Source organism: Thunnus maccoyii, chromosome 5 (assembly GCF_910596095.1).
Source record: "Thunnus maccoyii chromosome 5, fThuMac1.1, whole genome shotgun sequence".
In the NCBI taxonomy this organism is placed as follows: Eukaryota; Metazoa; Chordata; class Actinopteri; order Scombriformes; family Scombridae; genus Thunnus; species Thunnus maccoyii.
Window position 1 is genome coordinate 20684424 of NC_056537.1, and position 24814 is coordinate 20709237.

The 24814-nt window shown below is 39.5% G+C and overlaps 5 protein-coding genes across 14 annotated transcripts in view; 4 read left to right on the top strand and 1 right to left on the bottom strand.

The window, feature by feature from the left end:
• Positions 1-475, top strand: part of fam185a (family with sequence similarity 185 member A) — a 4457-nt gene extending 3982 nt beyond the window's left edge. Inside the window, exon 8 of the mRNA XM_042412699.1 lies at positions 9-475. Within this exon, the coding sequence (XP_042268633.1) occupies positions 9-121 (113 nt within the window). The 3' untranslated portion in view covers positions 122-475. The remainder of the gene's footprint in view (positions 1-8) is intronic.
• Positions 1-19122, bottom strand: part of fbxl13 (F-box and leucine-rich repeat protein 13) — a 19385-nt gene extending 263 nt beyond the window's left edge. The window contains exons 1-21 of one of the 6 annotated variants that reach the window (XM_042412685.1): positions 18864-19122; positions 18613-18719; positions 17344-17437; positions 17145-17212; positions 11856-12010; positions 11366-11475; positions 11179-11277; positions 10099-10194; positions 9862-9997; positions 6047-6099; positions 5684-5784; positions 5043-5172; positions 4439-4537; positions 4141-4261; positions 3882-4044; positions 3679-3798; positions 3420-3543; positions 3250-3330; positions 2753-2887; positions 2484-2647; positions 2230-2405 (exon numbers count right to left, since the gene is read on the bottom strand). In XM_042412685.1, coding sequence (XP_042268619.1) covers positions 2230-2405; positions 2484-2647; positions 2753-2887; positions 3250-3330; positions 3420-3543; positions 3679-3798; positions 3882-4044; positions 4141-4261; positions 4439-4537; positions 5043-5172; positions 5684-5784; positions 6047-6099; positions 9862-9997; positions 10099-10194; positions 11179-11277; positions 11366-11475; positions 11856-12010; positions 17145-17212; positions 17344-17437; positions 18613-18719; positions 18864-18935 — 2404 coding nt within the window. In that variant the 5' untranslated portion in view covers positions 18936-19122. The other 5 variants (XM_042412684.1, XM_042412688.1, XR_006096305.1 and 2 more) reach the window with 5 other exon arrangements.
• On the top strand, positions 4589-9703 carry LOC121897897 (leucine-rich repeat-containing protein 17-like). Of its 5 annotated transcripts, none has more exons than XM_042412696.1 (7): positions 4589-5102; positions 6475-6637; positions 6752-7228; positions 7490-7704; positions 8361-8516; positions 9031-9172; positions 9259-9703. In XM_042412696.1, the coding sequence occupies exons 2-7, from the start codon at positions 6513-6515 to the stop codon at positions 9539-9541; spliced, it is 1398 nt and encodes a 465-aa protein (XP_042268630.1). In that variant the 5' UTR covers positions 4589-5102; positions 6475-6512; the 3' UTR covers positions 9542-9703. The 5 variants fall into 5 exon arrangements, with proteins under 5 accessions (XP_042268630.1, XP_042268629.1, XP_042268631.1 ...); XM_042412695.1 differs by having other exon boundaries at positions 4589-4926; positions 6357-6637; XM_042412697.1 differs by having other exon boundaries at positions 4589-4926.
• Positions 12740-15585, top strand: LOC121897894. Its single transcript, XM_042412689.1, has 3 exons — positions 12740-12884; positions 12964-13022; positions 13097-15585. Exons 1-3 carry the CDS (start codon positions 12868-12870, stop codon positions 15424-15426), a joined length of 2406 nt encoding a protein of 801 aa, XP_042268623.1. The 5' UTR covers positions 12740-12867; the 3' UTR covers positions 15427-15585.
• Positions 19123-19268: 146 nt separating the features above from the next.
• Positions 19269-23986, top strand: armc10 (armadillo repeat containing 10). Its single transcript, XM_042412702.1, has 6 exons — positions 19269-19791; positions 20474-20619; positions 20824-20958; positions 21100-21276; positions 21516-21587; positions 22063-23986. Exons 1-6 carry the CDS (start codon positions 19518-19520, stop codon positions 22312-22314), a joined length of 1056 nt encoding a protein of 351 aa, XP_042268636.1. The 5' UTR covers positions 19269-19517; the 3' UTR covers positions 22315-23986.
• Positions 23987-24814: the final 828 nt, after the last annotated feature.

Sequence of the window (24814 nt, forward strand, 5' to 3'; positions counted from 1 at the left end):
TGTCTCAGGCTACATGAACGGAGAATCTCCAGCAGACCAGTGGGTTAAAGTTCAGGCAGACAGAGGCTCTGTCCGCCTGAAGACGCAAAGCTGGTTTGAGTCCCTGAAGCTGAGAAGCTGAATGGCGAGATTTATGCCACATCACCGCACTGAGGCTTTACTCTGACACCGGATGTATCTTTACGTTGCCTAAGTATTTCAAATTCTGTGCTCAGGTTATGCTGTACTTTCAATGAGGAAAGTCTGTATCATCTATAAGTATTTAACAATTATTCTATGTTAATATTCTGTACATACACTGAGTCTAGGAAACATACTGTGTATCTGCAAACCGGTGTTGGTTTGTGCTGAGCTGTCAAATGGTTATGAGTGCTAATTAGAAACAGCTTGTTCATATTTTTGTATGTTTACTATCCAGTGATTGTATGTTATGGCAGTATGTAAATACTATAAAAACTATTATTGGAAGTCTCAACTGTGACAATAGTGTGGAAACTGTTCGGATAATTCTTATACCTGCATGTCATCAAAATCATAGTTACAAAATGACAAAGTCATTCTATAAATCATGCCTGTTCACTTTTAATGACCAGGCTATAATTAATGAATGTTACTAATGAAGAAATGCTTATCTTGACATGTAATATGAATATTTTCCAACATCTCCCATAATCCCCTTTGCATATTCAAAAGGTGCTTCATATCATTGCCCCAAATGAGCTGCGAAACTGTACAGAATCCCTCACTTGTTTCCACTGATGAGCTTCATTTCATCAGAGCGTGAAGCAGAAAGTGTGTGCGTGTCTCGCTGGGTTTTCTTAGAGAGTATTAACTGTTTAGGTCCTGCATTAAACACATCCACACACTGTAAGAACGTCAGTAAAAAATAAAATGAGGGGTAATGCAGTTAGAAAGCGTTCAGTTAAAGGATAAATCAAGATTTTCACATAAAAGAATACAGATTTTTAATGTAAAGAGCATAAATAAACATTTCTAATGGAAAAAGACAGACACTGCATAGACAAACCAGTGTTTACAACAAAATGTAGAAATTTAAAAACCGTTACAATCAGTTATGACAAGTTCTAAAATCAGACTGATGAACTGGTTGAGTCATACCAGAGAATACAAATATAAAGTGATTTGTACTTCTGTGTATACAGAAGTTAAAAGTTTCCTAAACAAATAGACACTGGTGATGGTTATGTCTCAATGCTTAAGTGTTTGAAGATGGCCAGTCAACTTCTGTATCCACACAGTGGTGTGCTATTGCTGTCACTGGCGATTAATAATTTGTGCTGAGTTATAGACAGATTGTATCTCTGTAATCCAGAACAGTTTTCTTGAAGGAAGGAATAGTGAAGCAGCTCTTATTTCTGTTCCAAGGTATTCATACTCAAGAATTCTCTCTATAGGAGTACTTTCTATTGAATATACTGTATGTGAAGGCTGGAATTTGAGCACTTTGCTATTTTAAACAACATCCACTAAACCGTTTCAGAGTTTAAAAGTAATTTACAATGCAGAAGTTGCATTTAAAGAGTGTTAAATCAGAGTTGCACACTTTGGAATATGTGGAAACAAACTGTTGTCTGTATACAAAAGTCAGGTACTATTTAAAAAAAAAGTAAATAATTAAAAAAAAAATGTCAAATGTACTAAATTACTTGAAACAATAGCATAACATTCATATAAACAGTAAATGACCCAAAACAGACCCCTGAGGAATGGATATTACACATTTTAACACACTTGTATCTATCAGAGAGAAAGTTCTTGAACCATGAGAAACTTGCAAAATCAAGACCAATGAATGGATAATTTATGTAAAAACAAGAATGATTTGCCGTATTAAAAGATTTTCAAAGGTCAACAAACACTGTATGATTGAAAACCAGGGAGAAGGCTGAAATAGTAAAGCCTGTATACACAGAAGACAGCTGAGACTTAATTATAAACCAGTGATTTGAGATTTTAGCCTTGTCTTGTATAAGTCTTGTTGTCCTGCTTAAGTCTTGTATATTTAAACAAAGACTAAATGTGAAGATGTGATTCATTTTTGTGTGGATTATTTCAAATGTATTGTGCTAAAGATGCTTAATGATGCTCTTAATATATTATGATATAAAGTATACAATATCCCAAAAATCATTTCTGCTGTGATTGTCAAACACATTGTGTGCATTAGTTGTCCTGAGTTATTTAAATGTGTTTATGTCCTCTCTGTACTTGCTGCTCTTGTCATCATTGAGTGCTGCTCCTCCCCTCCCCAAATCTCGCCAGTCTTGACTGGTCTTGTGATTGGATGTGCTATTTGGCCTCTGTTGTATCCAAACCAGTAGGGAGGGTCATCATTGCTGTGCTCCCAGTACTGCACATGTGGCTGTAGCTTTAAAGCGGCCAACCTGAGGAGACACACACCCACTGGTCATTAAAATTTCCACTGCAAGACTCTGCAGTACTTTTCTAAGTTTGTTTCTTACTTTGAGATGCCACTGCAGCAGGCCATGGTGATGGAGCAGAGTGGAGGACAGATCCTCTCTAAGTGTCGGAGAGTGCGATCTGTGAGGAGAACACAGCCGCTCACATCAAGCTCTCGCAGGTACTGAGATCCACTTGTCAGATACTGCACTGCCATATCTGTCATCTGAGGCAAAAGAAACAGAAAATGTGGCACGCGATCACAAGGGCACACACAACCAACTTTAGGCAGACTGTGTGTGTGTGTGTGTGTGTGTGTGAGAGAGAGTACCTTTGGACAACCTGTCATCCGCAGTGTGACTAGACCTCTGCAGTAAAAAGAAAGGGCTCTGATGGCCGGATCAGACAGAGCTACACAGTGAGACACATCAACATGCTCCAGATCTCTCGCATTCTTGCACAGCTTCTTCCCTCATTAAGAACAAATGAGATTGAAAGAAATTTGTAATAAACTGTGAGTTAGTACAAAAATAAATAAAGAGAAGAAAAGAGGAAGGAAACGGGGAACCATGTCTACAAGTATATAGAGATGTTTTTCCTCTTTCACAATCTTCCGGAGGGAGTAGCAGAAATAAAACAGCTGTGCAAATTATTGACCATTTTGTTGGAATTATTTTTCTGGGAAACAGTTCGGGTAACAAGTTCCTGTTAGCTGCTGATTATGGCAAACATTGGAAAAGGAAGTAAACTTCGACCCACTAAAGTTGTAATCTGTTCTATAAAAATGACAAATCTGGCCACGTTTTGAAATTCTAGCAAGATTTCTACCTCGATGCCAATATCTGTGATATAGACACATTCGGCAAGAAATAACTTCTTCCATCGAACTCTCTCGAGGGCAGCCAATCCCTAAAAATACAAACACCAAGTTACAGGCTGTTCACAACAAAGGCCAGTAATCTTTTCTTCAATAGGAATGAGTAACATGCAAACAGTACCTGATCCTGAATGTTGCAACCACTGACGTCAAGAGAACGGACAGAGCTGCCACTCAGCCACTCCAGAGCCATGTCAGTCAATCTCTCACAGTAACTCAAGTTGAGATGGTACAGCTTACACATCCTGATAACACACACATGCCACATGCATACGACACATAGGAGCTGCTGTGACACTGACACTGTTCAACAGAACACAGCAAGATATGTTTGTGTGAGTGTGTGTGTGTGTGTGTGTGTGTGCAGTCGTACTGTATACCTTTTTGCAATCCTCATGACAGATGTATCGGTGATGTGATTGCAGTAACTAACATTCAGCTCTCGCAATTTGGTGAATGAGGAACCCTCGATCAGGTAATAAATCCCTCTGTCACTCACTCTGAAATACACAATACACAAAATGAAAAGGTGCAGCATCTAAGATCGATGATGTAACACTTCTGCAGTCACAAATACACACACTTGTTGCAACGTGAGATGTCCAGCTGTTGCAGGTTCCTGAGGGCAGCCACAGCCTTGAGGCTGGCATCACTTATTCTGGGGCACTCTGCAGCGTGGAGTCTGCGGAGGCTGTGCGAGCTGCTGCACAGGGCCTTCAAGCTGAGGTCTGTTATTTGGTTGTTACCTAAAGCGCACATGATGTATAGAACAGACAGAATAACTGGGAGTGTTACATCTTTTTATATGGAAATGAAGGTTGCAGGACTCAAAATGATCTTACCCTCAGTACAGAAAGTCTTAAGTTTGGCTCCTTCAGCGATGGCTTTGAAGGCGATGTCGGATAGATGAGGTGCATCAAACAGAGAAATGGCAGACAGACATCGACATCTGGCAATCAGGGCCTGTTAGATTAAAATAATACACACAGCTTTTCTCTGTTGTAGGTAAGAGCATGTAGCCAAAAATAATACATGAGTTGAAGTTTCTTTTCTAATTTATTCCTTATTTTCTTTTAGAATTCTCTGTTGAACATTTCAAATCTGTGAAACCTGAAATGTTTTAGAAATGAACAAACTTACCAAGACACAGCTATCTGAAAGTGTGGGCATGTCATTGATCACAATCTCTTTGAGTGAAGGGCATCCTGCAGAAATGTATCTGAACCCGTTTACTGTAATCTAGGAGGAGAGAGAGGAAAATATTTGTCCATGATGGAATCTGAATCATTCCCCTGGATATAGTTTTCCTCACTCTTCACATTTTTCCCATAAAGTAAAACCATACATCTGGAATCAAACCAAGGCACATTCCCAGAAGGAGGTGCGTCTCAGGTTGCGGTGCATGTGCGTTATGTTATAGTGTGAGCACATGGTGAGCCGATGGGCCAGAGTTGATTTTATAAACCCAACCCACCACTTGGCCACAGCTGCCTTTTACTCTCCCTCTCCTTCAGATCTTTGCTCATTCGCTCTGAGCTCTGACTGAACAGAGTGCAAATAGCGTGCAGCCAGAAACAAGGGGAGACACGACACGTGCAAACAGAGAAGAGTGGCTGGATTTACCCAAGGTGAACTGAACACTAAACTTTTGGATTTCCAGTAGGCAAAAAGCTGTGAGCTGGTCACAGATAAAGCTGAGAGGAAAGAATACAATATATATACCCAGAGGAGACTGACAACTGACCTGAGTGCAGCCGGACAGGTTGAGGTGGATGAGATTGTGGCAGCCCTTTCCTGTGTTCAGGTACAGAAAGCCTTTATCTGTGAATCTGTAGCAGTAGGCCAGACTCAGGTACTGTAGGTTGAGACAGTTTCTGTTCAAAACCAATAGTTAGATTAATTTATATAAAAAACTGAAGATTGATTGTTTGTGTTTAAAGCTTTTAAAGCTTTTGTTATCTTTAACAAAAGAAAATGGTGTGTACATAATCTGCAAGGAAAGCAATAGTGACATCACATTTGGAAGTAGATATATTCAAATTAATGTGTGGTAAAATCAAAATCATTTTGCTTTATACTACTGCCAAGAGACAGACCTACTGACAGTTTCAACTAAAATATTTACAGTGCGCAAATCTATCAACAATGCAATCATACAGTCAAGCAGTTATCAGTGTCAAGTCTGTTCATCTAAATCATAACATTGGCACTGACCACGCTGGTTTCAGATGATATACAACCAAGCACACTGGAGAAACAGAAATGGGATAATTCTCGGAACTAAATGACAAGAGGCCAGTCATTTGGATATGCACGTTAGCTGGAACACAATTTAGAGCACAAATCTGGTGACATGGTGGGTTTTTGCCACAAGTGGAGATTTACCTGGACAGTTCTCTGAGAGTTTTGTTTGTTACAAGCGTGCAAGAAAGATTCAAGTAGAGCAGACAGGGACATCCTTCAATAATCCTCTGAATCATCGTATCCTGTTAGAGCACAGATGAAAATGTTACTTCAAGTTATGTCAGCAAGACAGGGTCATATATTAAATCACAAGCTACAGCGCTTTCTTGAATTTTGACTGAACCACTGTACTGTGACTATGTGTCACCTGCTGCTAGAGCATAACAATGACACCATCACTGGTTTCCAAGACAAATATAGCATAATCTCAGATAAAAGGATAATAGATTTGGAATTTTGTTATTGTCCGCACATCATCAATAGTCTTAACGATGTCTTACTTACAGTAATGTTAAAACACTCCGAAACATTGAGCTCCTGGAGATTTCTGCATTCACCTGAGATGAAATGCAGAGAAAATTAGCAAAGATGCAGAGAAATGAGTGATCAAACTCCAATGTCTATTTTTGGAAATTCTTTGCTATAATTCCTCACAGGTCACATGTGTGTATTTCTGAACATGTCTCTATATTGTCATGGTATGGTATATTGTCAAAACCTTATAAGTGTTTCCTGCTCTGTTTCAAAGCTGTATATACATTCCTGGATTGCTCCTATCTCTTACATAATCTGCTACCTCTCACTTCTTCCACAGGGCAGGCTGCAGCTGCGTTCCATCAACAATAACACTGTTGCCCTTTGACCTATTGCTTCTGTTTCTCCAAGCCTGTTTTTCTTAAGACTGTTATCCCAAACCCCTGCTTTGGCTCCAGCTCTTCTTACTGAAAAGACAATCCCTGCAGGGCTCAGGATGCGTGTAACCTCATCTCTCCTCTTTGCCTCCCTGCTCCTCCTGCTGCTCCCATCCACCGAGATGAAAAGACCGGGCAGGGGCAGAGGCCTCAGAGGAGTAAGAAACAAACTCACACGGGACAGGTACAGATTTATTCTTGGATCTAATTTGTTCAACCCATTTTTTACCGACTGTAATGTCCATGTATAGGTTTTGACAAGCCATGATTTTTTTTGTTTTGTTTTTAAATCTGTCAGGGTAAGAGGTGTTGGGCGTCACAGCAGATCGCGTCCCTCCAGACTTGTAGCACCTGACTGTTCAGAGTCAACAGAATCTGGAGAGTTCTTTGTGGACTGTCAAGACCAACGCCTCAACTCCATTCCTGCTTCACAGAACTGGTCCAAACAACCCAAACACCTCCTTTTAGCCCGAAACAGGATCAAAGTCCTCCATGATGGGGCCTTCTTTGGTTATGAGAGTTTAACCAGTCTGGACCTGCAGCAGAACAAGATCTCCTTGGTAGAGGAGGGGGCCTTCCAGGGTCTGACACGTCTTACAACCCTGCTGCTACAGCACAACCACCTGGGAACACTTAGTGAGGAGGTCCTCATCCCTATGCCAAACCTACGCTATCTACGTCTCTATGATAATCCCTGGAATTGTCTCTGCCCAATGGATAGTCTCATACGCACCCTTCAGGTCCCAAGCAACCGTAACCTCGGAAAACATGCCAGGTCAGTTTTATTCGCAAAAAGACTTTGACAGTCTGTTAGAGGTGTACAAGTCATTAATGTGTCATCAGAATGATGAACAGACTTTAAGCTGTTTACTAGCAAAACATTAGTTGAACAAAAGGAGGAACAGGCCGCACTTTCTTTATATTAAAACTCTTGAAATCCACAAGGTTTTGCCAGTCCAGTTGCCAATAATTTAATAAAAAGTGAAATGTAATCACATCTGATATGACATCAATGTAACTGTATTTCTTTTGCCAGGTGTGCAGAGCCCATCAAGCTAAAAGGCATGAAGCTGAAGCAGGTTAACCCAGAGTTACTCTGTAAGGAGACGGACGCAATAGGCGACCCACAGGGCGACCAAACGGTTCCCATAGACCCTGTACAGCCCGTTCCAATTCGCTCCAAACCAGATGCCACCACATCCTGCCACACCTACCTTTTCCCCCAAATACGCATGGACTGCAGTGGCCGAGGCAAGATCACAATCATTAATCAGATTTTCATACATCAGATTGATTAATTGTACCCTCCTATGTACCTCACTATGTTTTGAGAAATTCTTATGCAACAGAGAGGTTAGGAAAAATACCACTGCAGCACCGTGTCAGAAAACATGTATGATGATGGTTAAATATTACTGCATGACTGGATTGACTTAAGTTCCATTTCTCAAAGGATTTTCTGAGCCAGACACATCTGTTTCGGCAGATGTTTTCTATTCAATGTTATGTTGCTTGCTTCTTTACCTCTGAATCTTAATTTCACTTTAATGAATCTTAATTCTTAATCTTAATTTCAAGAATAGACCTCCTACTGGAAAAGGTCTGGATTTTAGTATCAAATTCAGGTTATCGATAGAAGCAGAACTTAAATCTGTCTCTACGCCAATTTTTAAGCTTCTGCACTTGCAGCATTAAAAGTGGGATCTCAAGATGATTTCTTATTGTATTCACAAGAACAGTCAGTTAAACAAATGTGAATGGTATAGATGAAATAGTCATACTTTTTAGCTAATTGAAAAAGTAAATACTGAACATATGAGTGAAGCAAAGATATCAATTTTGGCAAAGGTAAAATAATCAAATGTGATTGAATAAGCCCCTAATGGCCCCCTTCTCTCTATCTTTAGGTCTGACCGAGGTGCCTACAGGCATTCCAGAGGATGTTGTTCACATAGATCTGTCCCATAATTCAATCAGTCACCTCAGAGCCAGAGACTTCCACGGAGCGAGGAGCCTGAGAACGCTTAATCTCAGTAATAACAATATGGAGCACGTTGAGACAGGTATAACCTATAATGTATGATATTATAACTGCTTACCTATTAATCATAATCGGTGAACAGGAGTTATTAGTATGTGCTTTATATTTCCAGTAATATCCAGGATGACAGACTACGCAAAGTTATGTTTTTCTTTAGATGATAGATAACATATGGAGCCAAGAGGTTGAGAGCACGTTATACAGCTGCTGCTAACGTCTGTTTCACATTTCTCCTTTTTAGAGACAGTGGGCATTCTGCCATCGTTGTGTATACAGTATTAGCTCTATTTATATACAGGAAAGCTGAGAGGGCCACAGACATAAAGTGATCAATGTGCTCAAGTGATGCAGACACCAGCTGCACAACCTCAGCCTGCACATTCCACTCTCAGTTTGATTGGACCATTGGCTTTTATTTTTCTTTGTTAATAATAAACAGCAACAGGTCTGTGTAAATATAACTATACTCAGAGAAGAAAGAAACTAATGGATAAATATATACTGTGCACCATGTATCACTGACTCTCTCTTTCCAGCTTCCCTATCTGGGCTCCTGCACCTCCATGAGCTGGATCTGTCTGACAACGGCCTGCATTTTGTTCAGTACGGGGTTCTCGAAGACCTTTACTTCCTGTCGCAGCTGAAGCTGGGAGGAAACCCCTGGGTGTGTGACTACAGGTGGGTTCTTCTGCTCATGAGTGTGCAATCAAATATAGTTTGAGACAAATTCAAGAATCATATTTAAAATTAGTTGCACTTTTCAGCATCCACTACATGGTGTACTGGCTGCGTCTGCACCCCAGAGTGAGGCACTCTGGCCTGCTGTGTCACTCCCCTCCTGAACATAATGGTGAGAGAGTGCAGGAGTATGTGGATTCCTACAACAGAGAGTGTCCTAAGGACAGACAGCACAGCAGAACAGATCAAGATGAAACGGACCCTGAGCTTTGGAACACCCCTCTGGAAGTGCAGGGAGAGCTGGAGGAGGAGCTGGAGCCAAGCCACTTGAGAGGGCCACAGAAATACCAGATCATCAGACTGTCCTGACTCAAGTGAAAACATGACCTAAAATCTAATTTCTTTCAATTCCCTTCTTTCATTTCCTTTCAGTATTGTAAAACAGTCTGTATCAGATGGTGAAAATACCTTTGTCAGTGTTGCTTTTATGTTTTGTCAGTTTTGTTTAATAAAAAGATAGGAATGATCAACTTTTTGACTGTTTTGACCAATTATTAGGGTTAAAGAACATGATCTGTATGGGTCGCTACTTTAGTGAAAACTAGATGTTACACATAAAACATTCACTACAGAAACAAAGTGTAGTAACAGTAGGAATCACATCTGGCACCAGAATCTGGAATACTCACTGATGCATTTCAAGCTGGACCATTTTAGTGACGTGCAGCCACGCAGGTTGAGATGGATCACAAATGGGCGGTAGTTCTGAAGAATCTGCTTCATTGTGATGTCTGTTATCCAGTCTTTTTCCACAGAGAAGTTGATCTAACAAGGTCAAAACATCAGGAAACATTTAAACCCCTGTTTCCAGTACAACCATTTACCAATAGTATGAATTAAATAAAAAAAGCAATCTTGTAACAGACCTGACTCCACAGTGTGCCTGACTGGATGATGGCTTTCCATGTGCAACACACCTCTGCGCAGTTTAGCCAGTCTCGTAATTCTAGATACTGAAAAATCTGAGGACAAAACAAAACATCTAAATTTCCTTTTATGTAGGGTAGTTCAAGGTATTATTTTTTTCCACAACTTAACTTAACTTCTATGTTATTCTATTATGTTATTGCCAATAGGTATAAATATGCTCTAAGTAAGGTTTGTAGATTTTCTTAACCACCAATGAAGTGTATGTAAAATCTGAGAAAAATGATCGATTGATATTTAGGTCTTGAGGTTAATTTTACATATTTAGCTGTTTCTTTAGAAATGTTTGGCCAATGTCAAGGGGACAGTTAGGCACCCGTATCAGAACAGGAAGAGTGCTTTGCCCCATCTGCCGCTGCTCAAGGCAGGGTGATGTAAGTGTACAAGTGGCCCCTCTCTTTTTCCAAACATAGTCATGCTAAAGTGCTATTTATCGGGAGAGGTGTTGGACAGAAACACCAGAGCAAACAAAGCCAAAAAGACCCTCAGTTTGCCAGCAATTGTGAAGCCAAAACAAACATGGCCTAACAACTGGTTAGTTTGAGCAGAGTGAATAAGATAACATGTTCAGTGGGGGGTTCAACATATTTATAAAATATAGAGCCAATGGTATGAAAGTACTTCAACAATTATACAACAACTACAAAAATATCATGATTTATATGCACAAAACCCAAACACAGCAATAGATGTTGTGAGAGAGCTCTCCCACAAACACAATCCTTACTGTGGTGATGGGAAGCTAATAGGTGTACTTGACCATAATGAGCCACAACTGACTTTAATCAACTGGCTTCAAAGAGACTGGGAGTATGTTTATAGTGAAGTCCACTTAAAGTACAACAGATATAATCTCATCACTATCTGTTTAGAGAACGGAGAAGTGAAGCTGCTGCAGCTTTAAATCTGGGGCCATCATCTCACTATGTATGAACTAACCAGGTTCAAGAACTGCATGGTAAAACATGGAAAAACTGGCGGAGTAACACCTAAATGTTGTTTGCTGTGAAAGGAAGTACCTTCAGTGAGAGGCTGCTAGGAAGCACTGAGAGTCCATCACATCCTTCCCCAATCTGGTGTTCTTTGCTATCCATTTCAATGAAACCCATCTCCAACCTCTGCAGCACACACACAAGCGTACAAATTAATATAGAAACTTGCAAAAGCTGATTACAGTTTTCACCAAAATCCAAAAAAAATCTATACCTTGAAGTACTCTTTTGTCCTCTTTGAGTCCAGTGCAACATTTTGCCATGCAGCTACGATGCGCTTAAGGCGAGCAGCGTTAACAAGTCTCTCAAGTTTCTTGATGGCAGCTAGGTTGAAAAGAAATTTAAAACTCATTAAAGTAAACACTTTTGAGGAAAAAAAACAAGTGTGCCTTTCTGCATCTCTTTCAGCAGAGGAAAATGTGTGGTTTAAATTATGGCAACAATACTGTAATCCTAAATAAAGTCATTTCTCAAGAGAAACTTGTTAGAGTCAAGTCTCGGTGAAACATGAAGGGGACAAAATGAGTCACAGGAGTGGGTGTATTAAGTGGGGAAGAAATGATTGTCAGGAAAAAATTTTTAGTTTGGACACATTTGTTAACCACAGTATATGTTTTCTCTGGCTATATACTTGAGTCACAGCTTTCAAAAACAAAAAAAATAACATCAGTTAAGCAAATACTTATGATCACTTTTTCACCTACCAGTCTGTGCCTTCTTGTGCAATTTTACCCAATTCAACCATTTGGTGAGTGCAGCCTGCTGGCATTTTCTCTCAAAATGCTTCTTTGTCATGTCCATCTTCAGCGCCAGCTCTTTGGTGTCCCTCTTGCTCTGTGCGGCGAACCTCTTCCACCTCCTGCAGCAAACACAGCTCATCATTAATTCAGTACACAGGTAGGCTGTCAGGAAGCAGCATTAACTCAGCAGAGACATGAGGCAGCAATGTTGAAATAATGTTCACAGATGATTTATAAACATTATCTCAATTTAGTTTATGGTATTCTTAATGATTATCTCAACTGAAGCAGGTTTGGATGTTCAGATAGAGTGACTGACAGGACAAAAAGCCAATGCTGCATTAGTCTGCACTGGTAACAGACGGGTGAAAGGGAATCTGTGAAATAGAATAACCTCATGCATTCGCCAGCTTGTTGACAATGATGTAGAGAAAACATTCAGGACTTTCTTTAACATGGGTCAAATTTCTGCTCTGCTGAGTCTGTTTCTCTTGGTATCATCATGAATACTTTATAAATGTTTATTCATCAACTCCACAAGGTTAAGTCTCATTCTAAGTGTGAGAGGTTAGTTGAAAGTACTTAACATGTCATATTTATTAAACTCTACACAACAACTAAACAACAAGAAAGCAACAGATATTTTAAAGCTATCACATTCTAGATGGACTTCTGGATTGGTTTTATAGATAAACCGTCACCATGCAGCTCTGTGAGAAAAATGCTCCACCTGTGCTTGTCTAATTAGGTTGATGTCCACACAGCACCAGCTGGCTGCAATTGCAATCAGTGTGAGCAGAATCAGAAAGGTTTTCGTATCATTCCTTGCTCTTTTCCTATTATTCCTTGCTCACTTTTCTTTTTAGAGAAACAAAGGAAAGAGCATGAGTGATAAATATCTGGGCTGCTACTTTTAATCAACAGTCTGCTGCTGTTGCTATTGTTGCAGGTGGACGCTGTGGTTGAACTCGCTACCATGGCTCTTCCTTTTGGGTAAATAAAATGCAAGTGTATTTTTTTGGCTAAATTTGACATATGTTACTTTTTCCTTTCTAACTTTATTGTTTTTCAGGGTTTCTTGGCTTTGCACTCTGTTGTTATGGGGCTGCCTTTGTTTTCCTCCTCAAAAAGGTAAGAATGTCGTCTTATTCACTCCCATGTTCAACTATATGAATTGAATGTAATGTCTGTTTATTCCACACCAGGTTACAACTTTGCACATGGCTACTCACTCAATGATGATGAATTCAGTAGCTATGCAGGTGCATTTGGTCCACAAACCTCAACCCAGCTTAATTCTGGAGCAAATCATGATTCTGTTAGTCCAAGAGATGAGTCACAAGATATGTGGCACCAGAGCTTTGTCTCCCTTCAGAGAGAACCAGCCCACCATAAATACAATAAAGATGTTATCTCTGTTAACCCCGGTGAAGACAAGCTGGTGCAAAGCGAATCTGACTCAGAACAGCCAGGGGCCGCCCCCACTCCCTTTGTGCAGAAACATGAGCAAGTAACTTCTGGTTATCAACATCCCTTTGGCCTTTTAGTGAAGGAGCATACACAAAAGAAAGCAGCAAAGGGCATCAGTTTCCCATCAATCAAAGACTTCAAAAAATTTATAGAATCTATGAAGAGCTCCTTCTTAACGCCAGGAAGTGACTTGAGTAGACATTTTCATACCGCACGGCAAACTATGAAAAATGAGATGGCTTCTGGTGCACAGAATATTAAAGGAGAGTCTTCTAATTCTGCAGAAGAAGGATCTGCCCATGATGATGGCAGTGAAAATGAAGTCTGGAGTGAACCTATGAATTCAGTCTTTGAACAAAGCGAACAGGGTGCCAACTATGAAACACCAAGTGAAAGCCTCTCTGTGCCTGACCCTGTCATCGCCACTGCAGGTCTCATTTCTCCCAGTGTTTATGAGAGCCAAGACTCTGGACTGGGCTCGGCTTTCTACCCCAGCCCTCAGCTAGCAGCCACAGAACATGTGTCAAGTCATTATGGACATTTTTCCAATGCTGGTTTTTCTAGGGAAACCCCTGAATTTTTGACACATCCTCCTCATGTGCATGAATATGTTCAGTCAAAAAGTTACAACAGGTTCCCTGAACAAATTCCATTTTCTTCCAACTCATATGGTGAGTATTTTTCTTCCAGTTCCCATGTGACTGCATCTCCACTTGAACATCCAATCAGTTCAGCTCAAGATCTCAGCTACTATCCAAGTAAGACATCCAGTATAACTCCTCTAACCTCTGAGCAGAAAATCCAGCAGCCCACATATACATCTCACAGTAAAGACTCTCCAACAGGGTATCAAAAACCATCTGATGGCTTTGAACTCAGTGGATATTTGCAAAGTGAGAGTCTGGGTGAAGTGATTCCACAAAATCCCCCATCTTCTTATGGCAAAAGCCTCTACGTCCGTGCTCCAAGAGTTCAACACCCATTATCAAACAATATCCCAGATCAGCAGCCCACCCATGGGGAAAGACCAGCCCCATCAGTTCAGAGATATCAACCCACAGTTGGCAAGGAATCTAAGGATATAAACTTCTCTCCCTCTGTCCATCTCCCTAGTGGCTCTGTTTCCTCAAGTTCTAATATCCTCTCACCACCGAGTATTAGCGGTCATGTGGGTGTCCAAGCAAGCAGCCCACATGACCTTCTGAATCGAGTGTTTGGCAGAAAGCAGCTAGTCAAATCTCATCTCATGTTTACTGTGAAACCTTCAAGCTCTCCTCATGGCTCAAGCAGACATAATGACTATCTTGGAGACCAGAGTGTCGGTGGTCCTCATCCCTCCATTATTTCTACCCGAGCAAAAGATGAGGAGAAATCAGACCTTTCTGAGCAGGCTCTAGTCTCTGCCATTCAGGAACCAAAACATATGACTGAAAATACCCCAATTCCTGTCTCTAGTGGCTTAGATGTGAGTTTCAACTCCCCAACTAACTTGGCTCCAGCCTCATTAGTTGGTGACAAAGTCATGTCCAGGAACTTTGAAACCCAGAACATGATCTCTTATATGTTTCCATCTGGTATATATGGCACCAGAAAGCCCTCTGATTTATTTTCTACACCTTTAAGGCAAGGCATTTCTCTAAATGAAGGCTACGTGAGTGCAACCAGAGCTGACCTTCTACAGAACTTCATACAACCTACCAAAGAACAGAAACGTCCAGCCAATGTGAATAAAAAGCTTGGCAACGTCGCCAACAGACCTCTTAAACCGCTGTCTACATCCAAAGTTTTTGGTTCTACTTTAAGCAACATCCTATGGAGAAATGATGGCTACAGAAAAAGGCCTCCCCTTCCCATCAACACTGACTTGTCACCGCCATCTGTAAATGCTTACATTGTGAAATCCAGAAACCGTTATGTAAGGGGTAAATTATCTCTATCAGAGACCCGTTACACACCACATCTGCTGAATGAAGGCGAGGCTAGTAAGGACCAATGGAAACCTGCCCGAAGACAACGTAAATACAACATTACATCCCATAATGTAAAAGAACTGGAAGAAAAGTAAAGGAGCGTCAACTTTTTCAAGTGAGACGTTAAATGTTATGGAAAAACTTTCAAATGTTTTGCTTGTGAACATAACTGGTGTGTTATAGATGGAACTTCAGTCTATTAAATTCTGTTAAATACTAAACTAAAATTTATTAAACTAAAATTATTTCTCACATCTCACTGTCATTGTCACTGAATAACAAGATTCAAAGACGAAAGTGGCTCTAAGTTTCAGAGAGAAACTTTATAAAGTCATTGAACTTTAAGTAAATAAGGATTTAAGATGCAGAATGATGTTAAATCCAAATATACAAATATAGTTGGAGCCTGCTGAGACAAACAGCTGCGAAATGTATCTAGAGTGTGAAAATTGTAGCTATCAATTCTGCAATTATTATTTTTTAATTATTGTAATTGTAGGTCAAAATGCTGACTGACAGCAAGTCCTTTTTGTATATATGAAAGTATTCTTGATACGAATATGTAATGCTCAAACAACTGAAAACTGGAGATGGAAAATTTAGGGGCAGCACAAAATTCTTCAAGGGGTTTTGCTCGCTGTAATCATTCCTCCTGTTCATACTGACCATTAGAAGACCTCCTCCTCCCCGAAATACACTTTAAATGTAAGTGATGGGAGAAGAAATCCACAGTCCTCATTTTGAGGAAAAAATGTATTTAAAAGTTTATCTGAAGATAATATGAGGCCTCAGCTGTCCAAGTTAGTTAAATAAACTCTATAATATCTTCCACAGTTCATCTTATTAAAAAAATCCTCTTTGTGTCTCAATGGAGTGTTTTCATGTTCAGCTGCAGTGGAAGGATCATAACAAAAAAAGGGAACTTGGCACTAAAAAGACTGACATTGAAAGATATTGACTTAATTTGACTCATTTGGACGGCTGAAGTTTCATATTGGCTTCAGATAAACTTTTAAATACATTTCTGCACAGGAGGAAGCTTGTGGATTTTGGCCCCCATCACTTACATTGTGAGAGCATTATGAAGGAATCTTCTAATGGGTCAGTATCAACAGGAGGGATGATTACAACAAAAAAAACAAACATGGTCATTTGGGCACAAGACTGTTGTTTTAGGACAGACAAATTGTGAACCTTTCCATCTAAATATTTTAGACAGTTGGGTTTTTTTTGTGTCAGATGGGAAAACCTCATCCACAATCTGTGTTTTTAGGTTGATAATGTTTATTTTCAGTCACAAAACAAAGCATAAACTCTATCATCTGAGCAGCAAAAAGTGGTTGTGACTCATCTGTTGTGATTTATTACTTTTCTCTTACAAAGGGTGACAATTTATAAAAATGATCTTCAGTCTTGTTTAGCTAACACTTTGCTTTAATTCTTTTAGTAAAACAAACCAAGAAAAACAATAACTGCCAGAATGCTAATGTAGCTCACATCTCATGACCCATTCTTCCTTTTCCCCTCAAGAAACAAGCCTTTTTGAACAAAAGAGATTCTGATGTGTCACAGCAGGAAAAGCGCAGTATAAAAAGTAAAATTAATAATGGCTGGATTCCATTTAGTTGCTTTAGTTTCAGGTCCTGGTATTGTGCATGATGCTTCACTGTCATGTCAATGCCATTGTTAATGTTATTAACACCCGTGTTTTTCCTACAATGACACGTTAAAATATCTGCTGTAAAAAAGGCCCATCATTCATTAAACTATCTTTACTCTTGTGTTGGTCTTCACTGTAATACTGTGGGCCTACCTGAAGCAAGAGCTTGTTAAAGTTGTCCTGTAACACGAATAGGCCTTCTCGAACAGACCAAAGGACAACTAGGAATGTAGAAAAGAAATATTTGTAAAAAGCAATAAAACCATTTTATTTTTGGTTTGAATAATTTGTCTGTAAAATATAGCATTCAACTGAACTTTTATGACATGAACAAGTCTAAACTATACTGTACCATAGTATCATCTGGGTCCATGTGGGCAGTGTCCACAGTTGTTGTCAGAGAGGTTGTTGCTGTGTGCTGTTCTGCATCATCAACAAACTTGTGCCTCAAAAAAGAATAAGATTGACATCAATAACAGATCATGCTAACTACAGCTGCAACAATTAGTCAATTGATTCATTGATTTTTTTTTTAACTATTAAATTAATTGCCAACTATTTTGATGATCAATTAATTGTTTGGAGTCACTTTTTAAGAGAAAAACGACAGAATTCTCTGATTCCTCTCAAATGTAAATATTTCTGTTTTTTTTTAGTCTTCTATGACAGTAAACTGAACATCTTTAGATTGTGGACTGTTAGTCGGGACAAAAAAAAGACATTTAAGGATGCCATCTTGGGCTGTTTCTCCATTTTCTGACATTTTATAGACCAAACAACTAATCAATCAATTGGGAAAATAATCCACACATTTATCAATAATGAAAATAATCGTTAGTTGCAGCCCTAATGCTAACGCCATACATGTATCACTGACTAGGTTTGTAAACTGGTGATTTACACATTATACCTCACAAGCAGGAGTGGATGTAATTGATTCATTAAAGCCTACTAAACTATTTAAGATAGTAATGGAGTATTAGTTAATAGCAATAGTGGAAGAAGCAATACATGGTTTAGCTGTTTGGTGATTTCACTTGGGCAGAAAGTTATAATTGTTTTAAAAGCACGTGTTCAGGAATGACCACCAAAAATCATATTTCAAACAAAAATCTAGATTGACAAAGAACATTGTTATTCTCCACCAAAAATGAGGTCTTAAATGAGCAATGCCTGTAATTGTAAGAGGTGTTGGGGACCCTGGTGCTTATTAGGACCCCCAGAAGTGTTGTGTTTGAGAGTCACCTAAAGTTGAAGTATATCCATGTACATCCACATTAAGTAGCCTATTTGATTTATTCCTGTATTCCTAACACTCCATGTACTTAAAGGGGCCTTGATGTGAGCAAATAAAGAGAACATATTGCAAATGAAAACACAATGTGATACATATACTATTTACAAAAACATGTCAGTTTAATTTGTTTTGTAAAAGTTTTTCCTCTCTTTTTTGTGAAAAGCAGTTTAGGGGAAATTTATTTTGGACTTTTAATCTTCACTCCTCCACATTTGATAGCCATACCATAGTTAATACTCTCAGGAGTAATAAAAGAAAACTTGAGAAAGTGAGCCACCAAGTGTTCGCCTCAAGCAATATCTCTGAGGAAAGAGGTCCACCTACCAGTCAACATCCTGTAGATTATCATGTCCCTGCAGTGTCATAAGAGTGTTTTTCAGAAACTGTATCGGATCGTTGGGACATGACAGGCATGAAGCTGTCAATAAGGCCTGTTGTCAGAGACAATTAAACATGGTCAAATAAATAAAGTGAACTGAATGTGTGTAGCAACTACTGAAGGTATGACTAAACTCGGGTTGTCTGTAACGTTAGCGTTACACGTCACTAAAACATTTCCACACAAAATAACCTACCTTATATAGTTGTGGCAGTTCATAATCTTTCAGAGCAGGCTCTGAAAAAGCCATCATGTGTCTCGGATACATTTGCAATGTTGAACGGTTATCTAGCTAGCGTTAGCTCAAATTAAATGAGCGTTTGACAGATTTAACTCTGTATTCTCCATCTCTATTTGGTAATTCAGCGTTGCTAGGTAACGAGGCGTAAAAACTTCAGCAAACTGACATTTTAATGTTGGACAACTAAAGCGCCTTCTTTCGTTTGTTAATCGCACATGACTTCCAAACTAACAGATTGGTCATGTTACGTACTTTGAAATCGTAAGATAATCTAAATATGTAAAACAAAAATGGTGTTTTATGTCTCGTAACAGTCCCTGCTCGTCACTCTGTGAAACCTTTGGTTGGCCACTCCGAGCGGCCCGGAGTAACAACGTAGCTTAACATTGTTGACAACTGTGGCTCGTCAGACAATTTATCAGTTTGCACAACGATGAAGCTGTCAACATTAGTTTGGATGGCTTTGTAGTGGTCTCAATGGGTTGTCGTCTGTGGTAGCTAACTAATGAGCCGGCTTAGTTAGCTGGTAAATGATCAGATTTGTTTGATAGCGGTCATCTGTAGATTAACGTTAGCTGCTAGCAGAGTTTAGCTAATAGCAGCAGCAGCATGGGCGATGGCAGCATTACTCCCAGGCTCGGCAACATGAAGGCGTTACTTGGTATAGTCGCCGGAGCTGGAGCCTCCTACGGGATATACAAACTTATCAGCGGGGGAGGCTTCAAGAGAAACAAGAAAAGTGCCACCAGTGAAGGTCCTGGTGTCAAGAGCAGTCAGCCTAGTCAGGTTACCCTGAAGCCGGGTAGCCTGCTGGCTAAAGTGTCCGGGCTGGATGTTGTCTGTGCCCGACCTGTGGACACACACGGTGTGGATGTTGCATCAGGTAACCAAGCTAATACTGACTTCTTGTTTTTCTTCTTTGCGTTTATTGGCGGTTTACAATACCAATGTATAGAACTAATATTACATACATTAATACATTAACTATATCTAAACTTATCTTACTGGTTCAGAGGAGTTCATGTTTCCAGATGATTTCTTAAAAATGACTTTTGTTTAAACACTCCTGCAACCGCAGTTAATCCTCTAAATTAACTTAGAGCTGCAAAGATTAGTTGATTAATTGATTAGTTGTCAGCTACTAAAATAATTGCCAACTATTTTGATAATCAATTCATTGTTTGGAGTCATAATTTGAGAAAATGTGCAATTTCTCTGATTCCATCATTTTAAATTAATATTCTGTGTTTATAGTCCTCTATGATAGTAAACTGAATATCTTTGGGTTGTGGACTGTTGGTCAAGATAAAACAAGACATTTGAGGACATCATCTTGGGATTTGGGAAACAGTTTTATAGACTGTTTTTTTTATAGACCAAACAACTTAACCATTAATTGAGAAAATAACTGACAGATTAATCAATAATGAAAATAATTGTTAGTTGCAGCTGTAATAACTCGTATAATCATATTGTTTACCAACAGTAACTACAGCTGGGTGGAGAATCCGTCTCTATTGTAAACACACATTAAATGTCATTTAATGTCATATTTTGCTCTACAGGTGACATCATCCACCAGTCCCCTGGCAACCTGGAGCCACAGCACCTGAAAATGCTGCTGTCATGTCTGCAAACCAGCAATAATCCATCAGACAAATGTCGGATTCTAGTTACTTTAGGAAATGCTGCTGCCTTCACTGTGAATCAGGTAAAGTAAAAGTATAAACTTCTCTATGTTAAGTTATTATTGGTTGCTTTATTTTTTTTTTTTGCTAAACAAGAATCTGAAAGCTTAATATTTTTAATAATGAAGTTGTTTTGTCTCTCTCTAAGTTCTGTGTACAACTTGTTTCATTATGTTTCTTCTCTGCCACGCAATATATATTTTCTTTTTTTATTACTGATCCTACAGAATCTCATACGGGAATTTGAAGGAATACATATCATAGCCGGCTTCCTTTCCGATCCTGCAGCAGATGTTAGAGTGCAGACTCTGACTGCTTTAAATAATCTGTGCATGAACATCCCAAACCAGGAGCAGCTGAAGGTACACACTAGCATGTAGCCTGTAGCTGAGTATGAGTAGCATCCATCTTCTCTGCCTTTTTGGTTATGTCTTCCAGTCTGTTTATTTTTTTATTTTTTTATTTTTTGAAAAGACACTAAAAATTTTCTTCTTATCCTGTAGGTTTATGTGCCACAGGTGCTGGAGCTGATTGAGATGTCACCAGTGAATTCTGACCTTCAGCTTGGTGCACTCAGGCTGCTGACAAACCTCTCAGTTACAGACAAACATCAACACTTGCTGAAGGAATCAATTACACTGTTACTCTCTCTGCTTGTCGTGAGCAATGAAACTTTACAGGTTAGCGACTTTTTGGGTAAAATTTATATTGTATAAATATATATATTCTTACATAATGATTTGTAATATTTTGATACCATTATGAGATGTTCAAAGATTGTAGCTCTAGTTGGAAAACAGATAATCACACATTTTATTTATAGGACGCTTTTCAAAATACTCAAAAACATGTTACACAACAAAAGCTCGGTCAGGCTGTGAGTGCAGTTAATGAAGAACTTGTAATATTTGCGTTTCAGGTTCAGGCTTTGAAAGTCCTTGTGAATTTGTCATCCAACCCAGATATGATGGATGACATTGTTCAAGCTCAGGTAAGAGTAAAGGAATTAAATATTTGATCATATTTATATTTGAGCATGGCTCTGTGTTAAGGGTTCATGAAACAAGGTGCTGCAAAATGATGTGTCAGAGGTCCAAAAGTCCAATATTCCTTTAACTCAACTTTTCATAATAAACTTTGTTGATTTTGATGACTATACTACATGCTAGAAGTTTATGTTGCAGAGACTTAACTGTAAGTCTTGTGTAGACATTGCTTCTTTACATCTTAGACTTTATGCTTAACTACATTGCAACTGAAAGACTAATAAAGATTCAATAGTTCAGAGTTCAAAGATTCAGTCTCTACAGTCTGCACATCTGCAGTCTACTGTAACTCAAATACTAGTCATTATTTTCAATGACTCATTACAATCTTGTGAAAATAATTTATGAGACAGCCACCATCACACAGCCTGTGGTCATTATGAATCCTCATTTTTCCTTCTTGTGTGCTTTTTGCCCCAGGCACCAGCTTCTGTTGTGCTGCTATTTGATGCACGGACAGTCCCTGCAGTGCTTCTGCGACTGCTGACGTTTGCAGGGAACTTAAAGGCCTGGAGGCCTTCTGCACAGGTGGCCGATGAACTGAGGCGGAAGCAGGATTGCCTCTTCCGGGTCATGTTAGATGAGTCCTCCCAACTCCACAGTAAACTGGTCCAGCTGCTTTCACACCCCGACAGGGAGATTCAGGCTCAGGTGGCCCGCATCTTGACGTAGTCCTCCCTCTCTGCACCCTGTATTCATGCACAGCTTTCGCTTCCATATATTTTGCCAAAGCCATCAACCTAACACCCCTCCAGTTAAATTATAAATCTGTTGACGTTAATCCGTTGGAAGAGCAAGCTGTGTAGCCTCCCGTGGACACACAGCTTACACTCCCACACACATTTAAATCAGTATTATTACACACAGCTAAATGATCTGTTGCACCTCACCAGTCACTCTGCCCTGTTTTCCAGTTTCTTAGTGTTAATTAATGAGTAATGAGTGGAAGGACGGGAGCAGGAAGAAACTACTCAGTAGTGTAAAAACACCTCTCCCTGTTTCCTCCTGCCACCAAGAGTTTTCTTCTCATTGCAAAAGACTTCTTTCCTCCAAAGTCCCACAGTGCCCTTTCTTCTGAGAACTTTATTCACCTTCTCTGAAGATGTATTCCAGGTGCAATTTTTGAACCCAAACCTACTGCCAAAAGTTTTCTAGAGAATGTGTCAGGATGGCCTGCGCAGCATGACCCAGTTTACTTATCCCTCTGTTGTGAAGTGTTTAGAGAGGCACTTAGCTGGAGAGCTGGAGAAGTGTCTCACTGCACACCCTAGCATGCCTTGGAGACACCAATGAATGGATGCAGCCCCAGTCTTCACTAATGCACTGACATGTTGGATTCAAACATCGTGGTATTTTTCTTAATGAAAGAAAACTCTTTAATTTCACTTCATTTGAAAATCAGTGACTTTATGACTTCTGAAGAGCAACAGTGAGGTTAACCTACAGGGCGGTCGGCCACGCATTCTGTGATTATGTAGCATGTTAAGGCATTAAAGTGTATCAGGAAGACCTTGGAGTTGAAACACTGCCTCCTCGACATTAAGAAGAGACAGTTGAGGTGGTTTGGGGACCTGGTAAAGATGCTGACAAGGTAAACTTTGACTCTGAAGGTACAACAACCATAGCTGCCTGCGGGGAAAACCCCCCCCCCAGGGTACGATTGTGTCTCTCAGCTGGACCAGAAACACCTGCAGATCTGGACTGTTATGATTGTTTAAACCACTTGAAATCACACGGAAATGGAGCTTAAAAATAAATGCTTCTTTGAACTTGGACAAAGCAGCATTGTAGTAAAAACAATAATGATTTTTGCCATGATAGATGAAGGATTTTATTCCTAAAATGGTTGTTGAGTGGCAACAGTTACTGGATGTTAAATGCAAGCCTCACTATGTTAAGTTATGCACTTACTGTAATTGGACAGACTGTAAGTGACAGATCCATATGTTAGCTGGAGGGCTGGAGCTGTAGACCCATCTGCTGACTTTTTAAACTGTATTTACAGAATTGGGGGGTTGGGGTGTAGGTGCATACCTGCAATTGGCATGGAAAAAACTGAAAATTATGATTTTTAATGCAAGGATTTTATGGCATGAGCCAGTCCAGGTGTATACTGTAGAAATGCTGCACAATTTTGATGTTTGGACACTGATTTTGCTTAACTCAAATCCTAAATATGTCTCAGGCAATATGGTTTACCAGAACAGATACAGCAGGAGGCTGATTTGCTCGTGACCTAGATTATCATATTTATTAAATGAAGTTAGTCAGCGTTTTGCATATAAAATGAGAAATGTTTGTTATGTCTGTTTAAGTGGTTCAATAAATACCCTATATGACCTATTATTATTATTATTTCTCTTATCTACACTTTAATTTCCAGCAAGTCAGATCACAATAAATGTCTCCTCTCAGGATTCCCTCATTCAAAATACTGCTGCTAGATTCCTGACGAAGACGAGGAAAACTGAACAAATTACATCAATTCTCTCTGCACTGGCTGTCAGATGTACAAATGCCCTCTTTGTGGCCGAGGACCTCTGACTGTTTTTTATCACATGAACCCCCTCAGCCCCCAGGTCATCCAGTAGTGGTCTCCTAACTGTTCCCAGAAACTACATATCAAGAGGCAACATTTAGTCACTGTCATAAAGATTACTGTCACCACAGAGCTGAAACAGCCCTGACTTATCTGGGTTAAAAACTTGTTTGTTCTCCACCGTCGCTGACTGAACCTTAAAGGGTTACTCCAGTGATTTATGGAAGTAGCATTTCCATAAAGTCAGGTGACTCACACGAGACAGGTTAAAAAAAAGAATAGACAGAATCAAAACAGCAGAAGCTGAGATAAACAGACTTTAAGTCCCTTGTGTGGGTCAAGCTCCACAAACACTTGATCCTACATTTCACATAATGCAACTTCAATGTGTATTTCACTGTTTTCTGACAAACTACAGTGTTATAAACTCCACATATAGCCTATATTTAAATAATTTTTGGTCTGTGGAGATAAAACCAGAGGCATCTTTAGTGGTCTTTTCTCAGACTTCAGAGAGCTCCTCCAGAGCCGCAGAAGACTGAGCAGCACTCCGATGATGAGTAAACTGATCTTCATCTGTAAAGACAGTGGAGTGCCCCTTTACATCATTTCTATTTAGTATTAATTTCTCTC

What these genes read in the sequence shown, in the direction of transcription:
- LOC121897897 (XM_042412693.1), top strand. Translation starts at nt 5,071, where the DNA reads ATGAGATTGTGGCAGCCCTTTCCTGTGTTCAG. An exon ending in CAGCCCTTTCCTGTGTTCAG is followed by an intron (nt 5,103 to 6,427) that starts GTACAGAAAGCC and finishes TGTTTCTCCAAG; the next exon opens with CCTGTTTTTCTTAAGACTGT. An exon ending in CATGGACTGCAGTGGCCGAG is followed by an intron (nt 7,705 to 8,360) that starts GCAAGATCACAA and finishes CTCTATCTTTAG; the next exon opens with GTCTGACCGAGGTGCCTACA.
- LOC121897894 (XM_042412689.1), top strand. An exon ending in TTGTTTTCCTCCTCAAAAAG is followed by an intron (nt 13,023 to 13,096) that starts GTAAGAATGTCG and finishes ATTCCACACCAG; the next exon opens with GTTACAACTTTGCACATGGC.
- armc10 (XM_042412702.1), top strand. Translation starts at nt 19,518, where the DNA reads ATGGGCGATGGCAGCATTACTCCCAGGCTCGGCAACATGAAGGCGTTA. An exon ending in CAAACCAGGAGCAGCTGAAG is followed by an intron (nt 20,959 to 21,099) that starts GTACACACTAGC and finishes CTTATCCTGTAG; the next exon opens with GTTTATGTGCCACAGGTGCT. An exon ending in TGAGCAATGAAACTTTACAG is followed by an intron (nt 21,277 to 21,515) that starts GTTAGCGACTTT and finishes TTTGCGTTTCAG; the next exon opens with GTTCAGGCTTTGAAAGTCCT.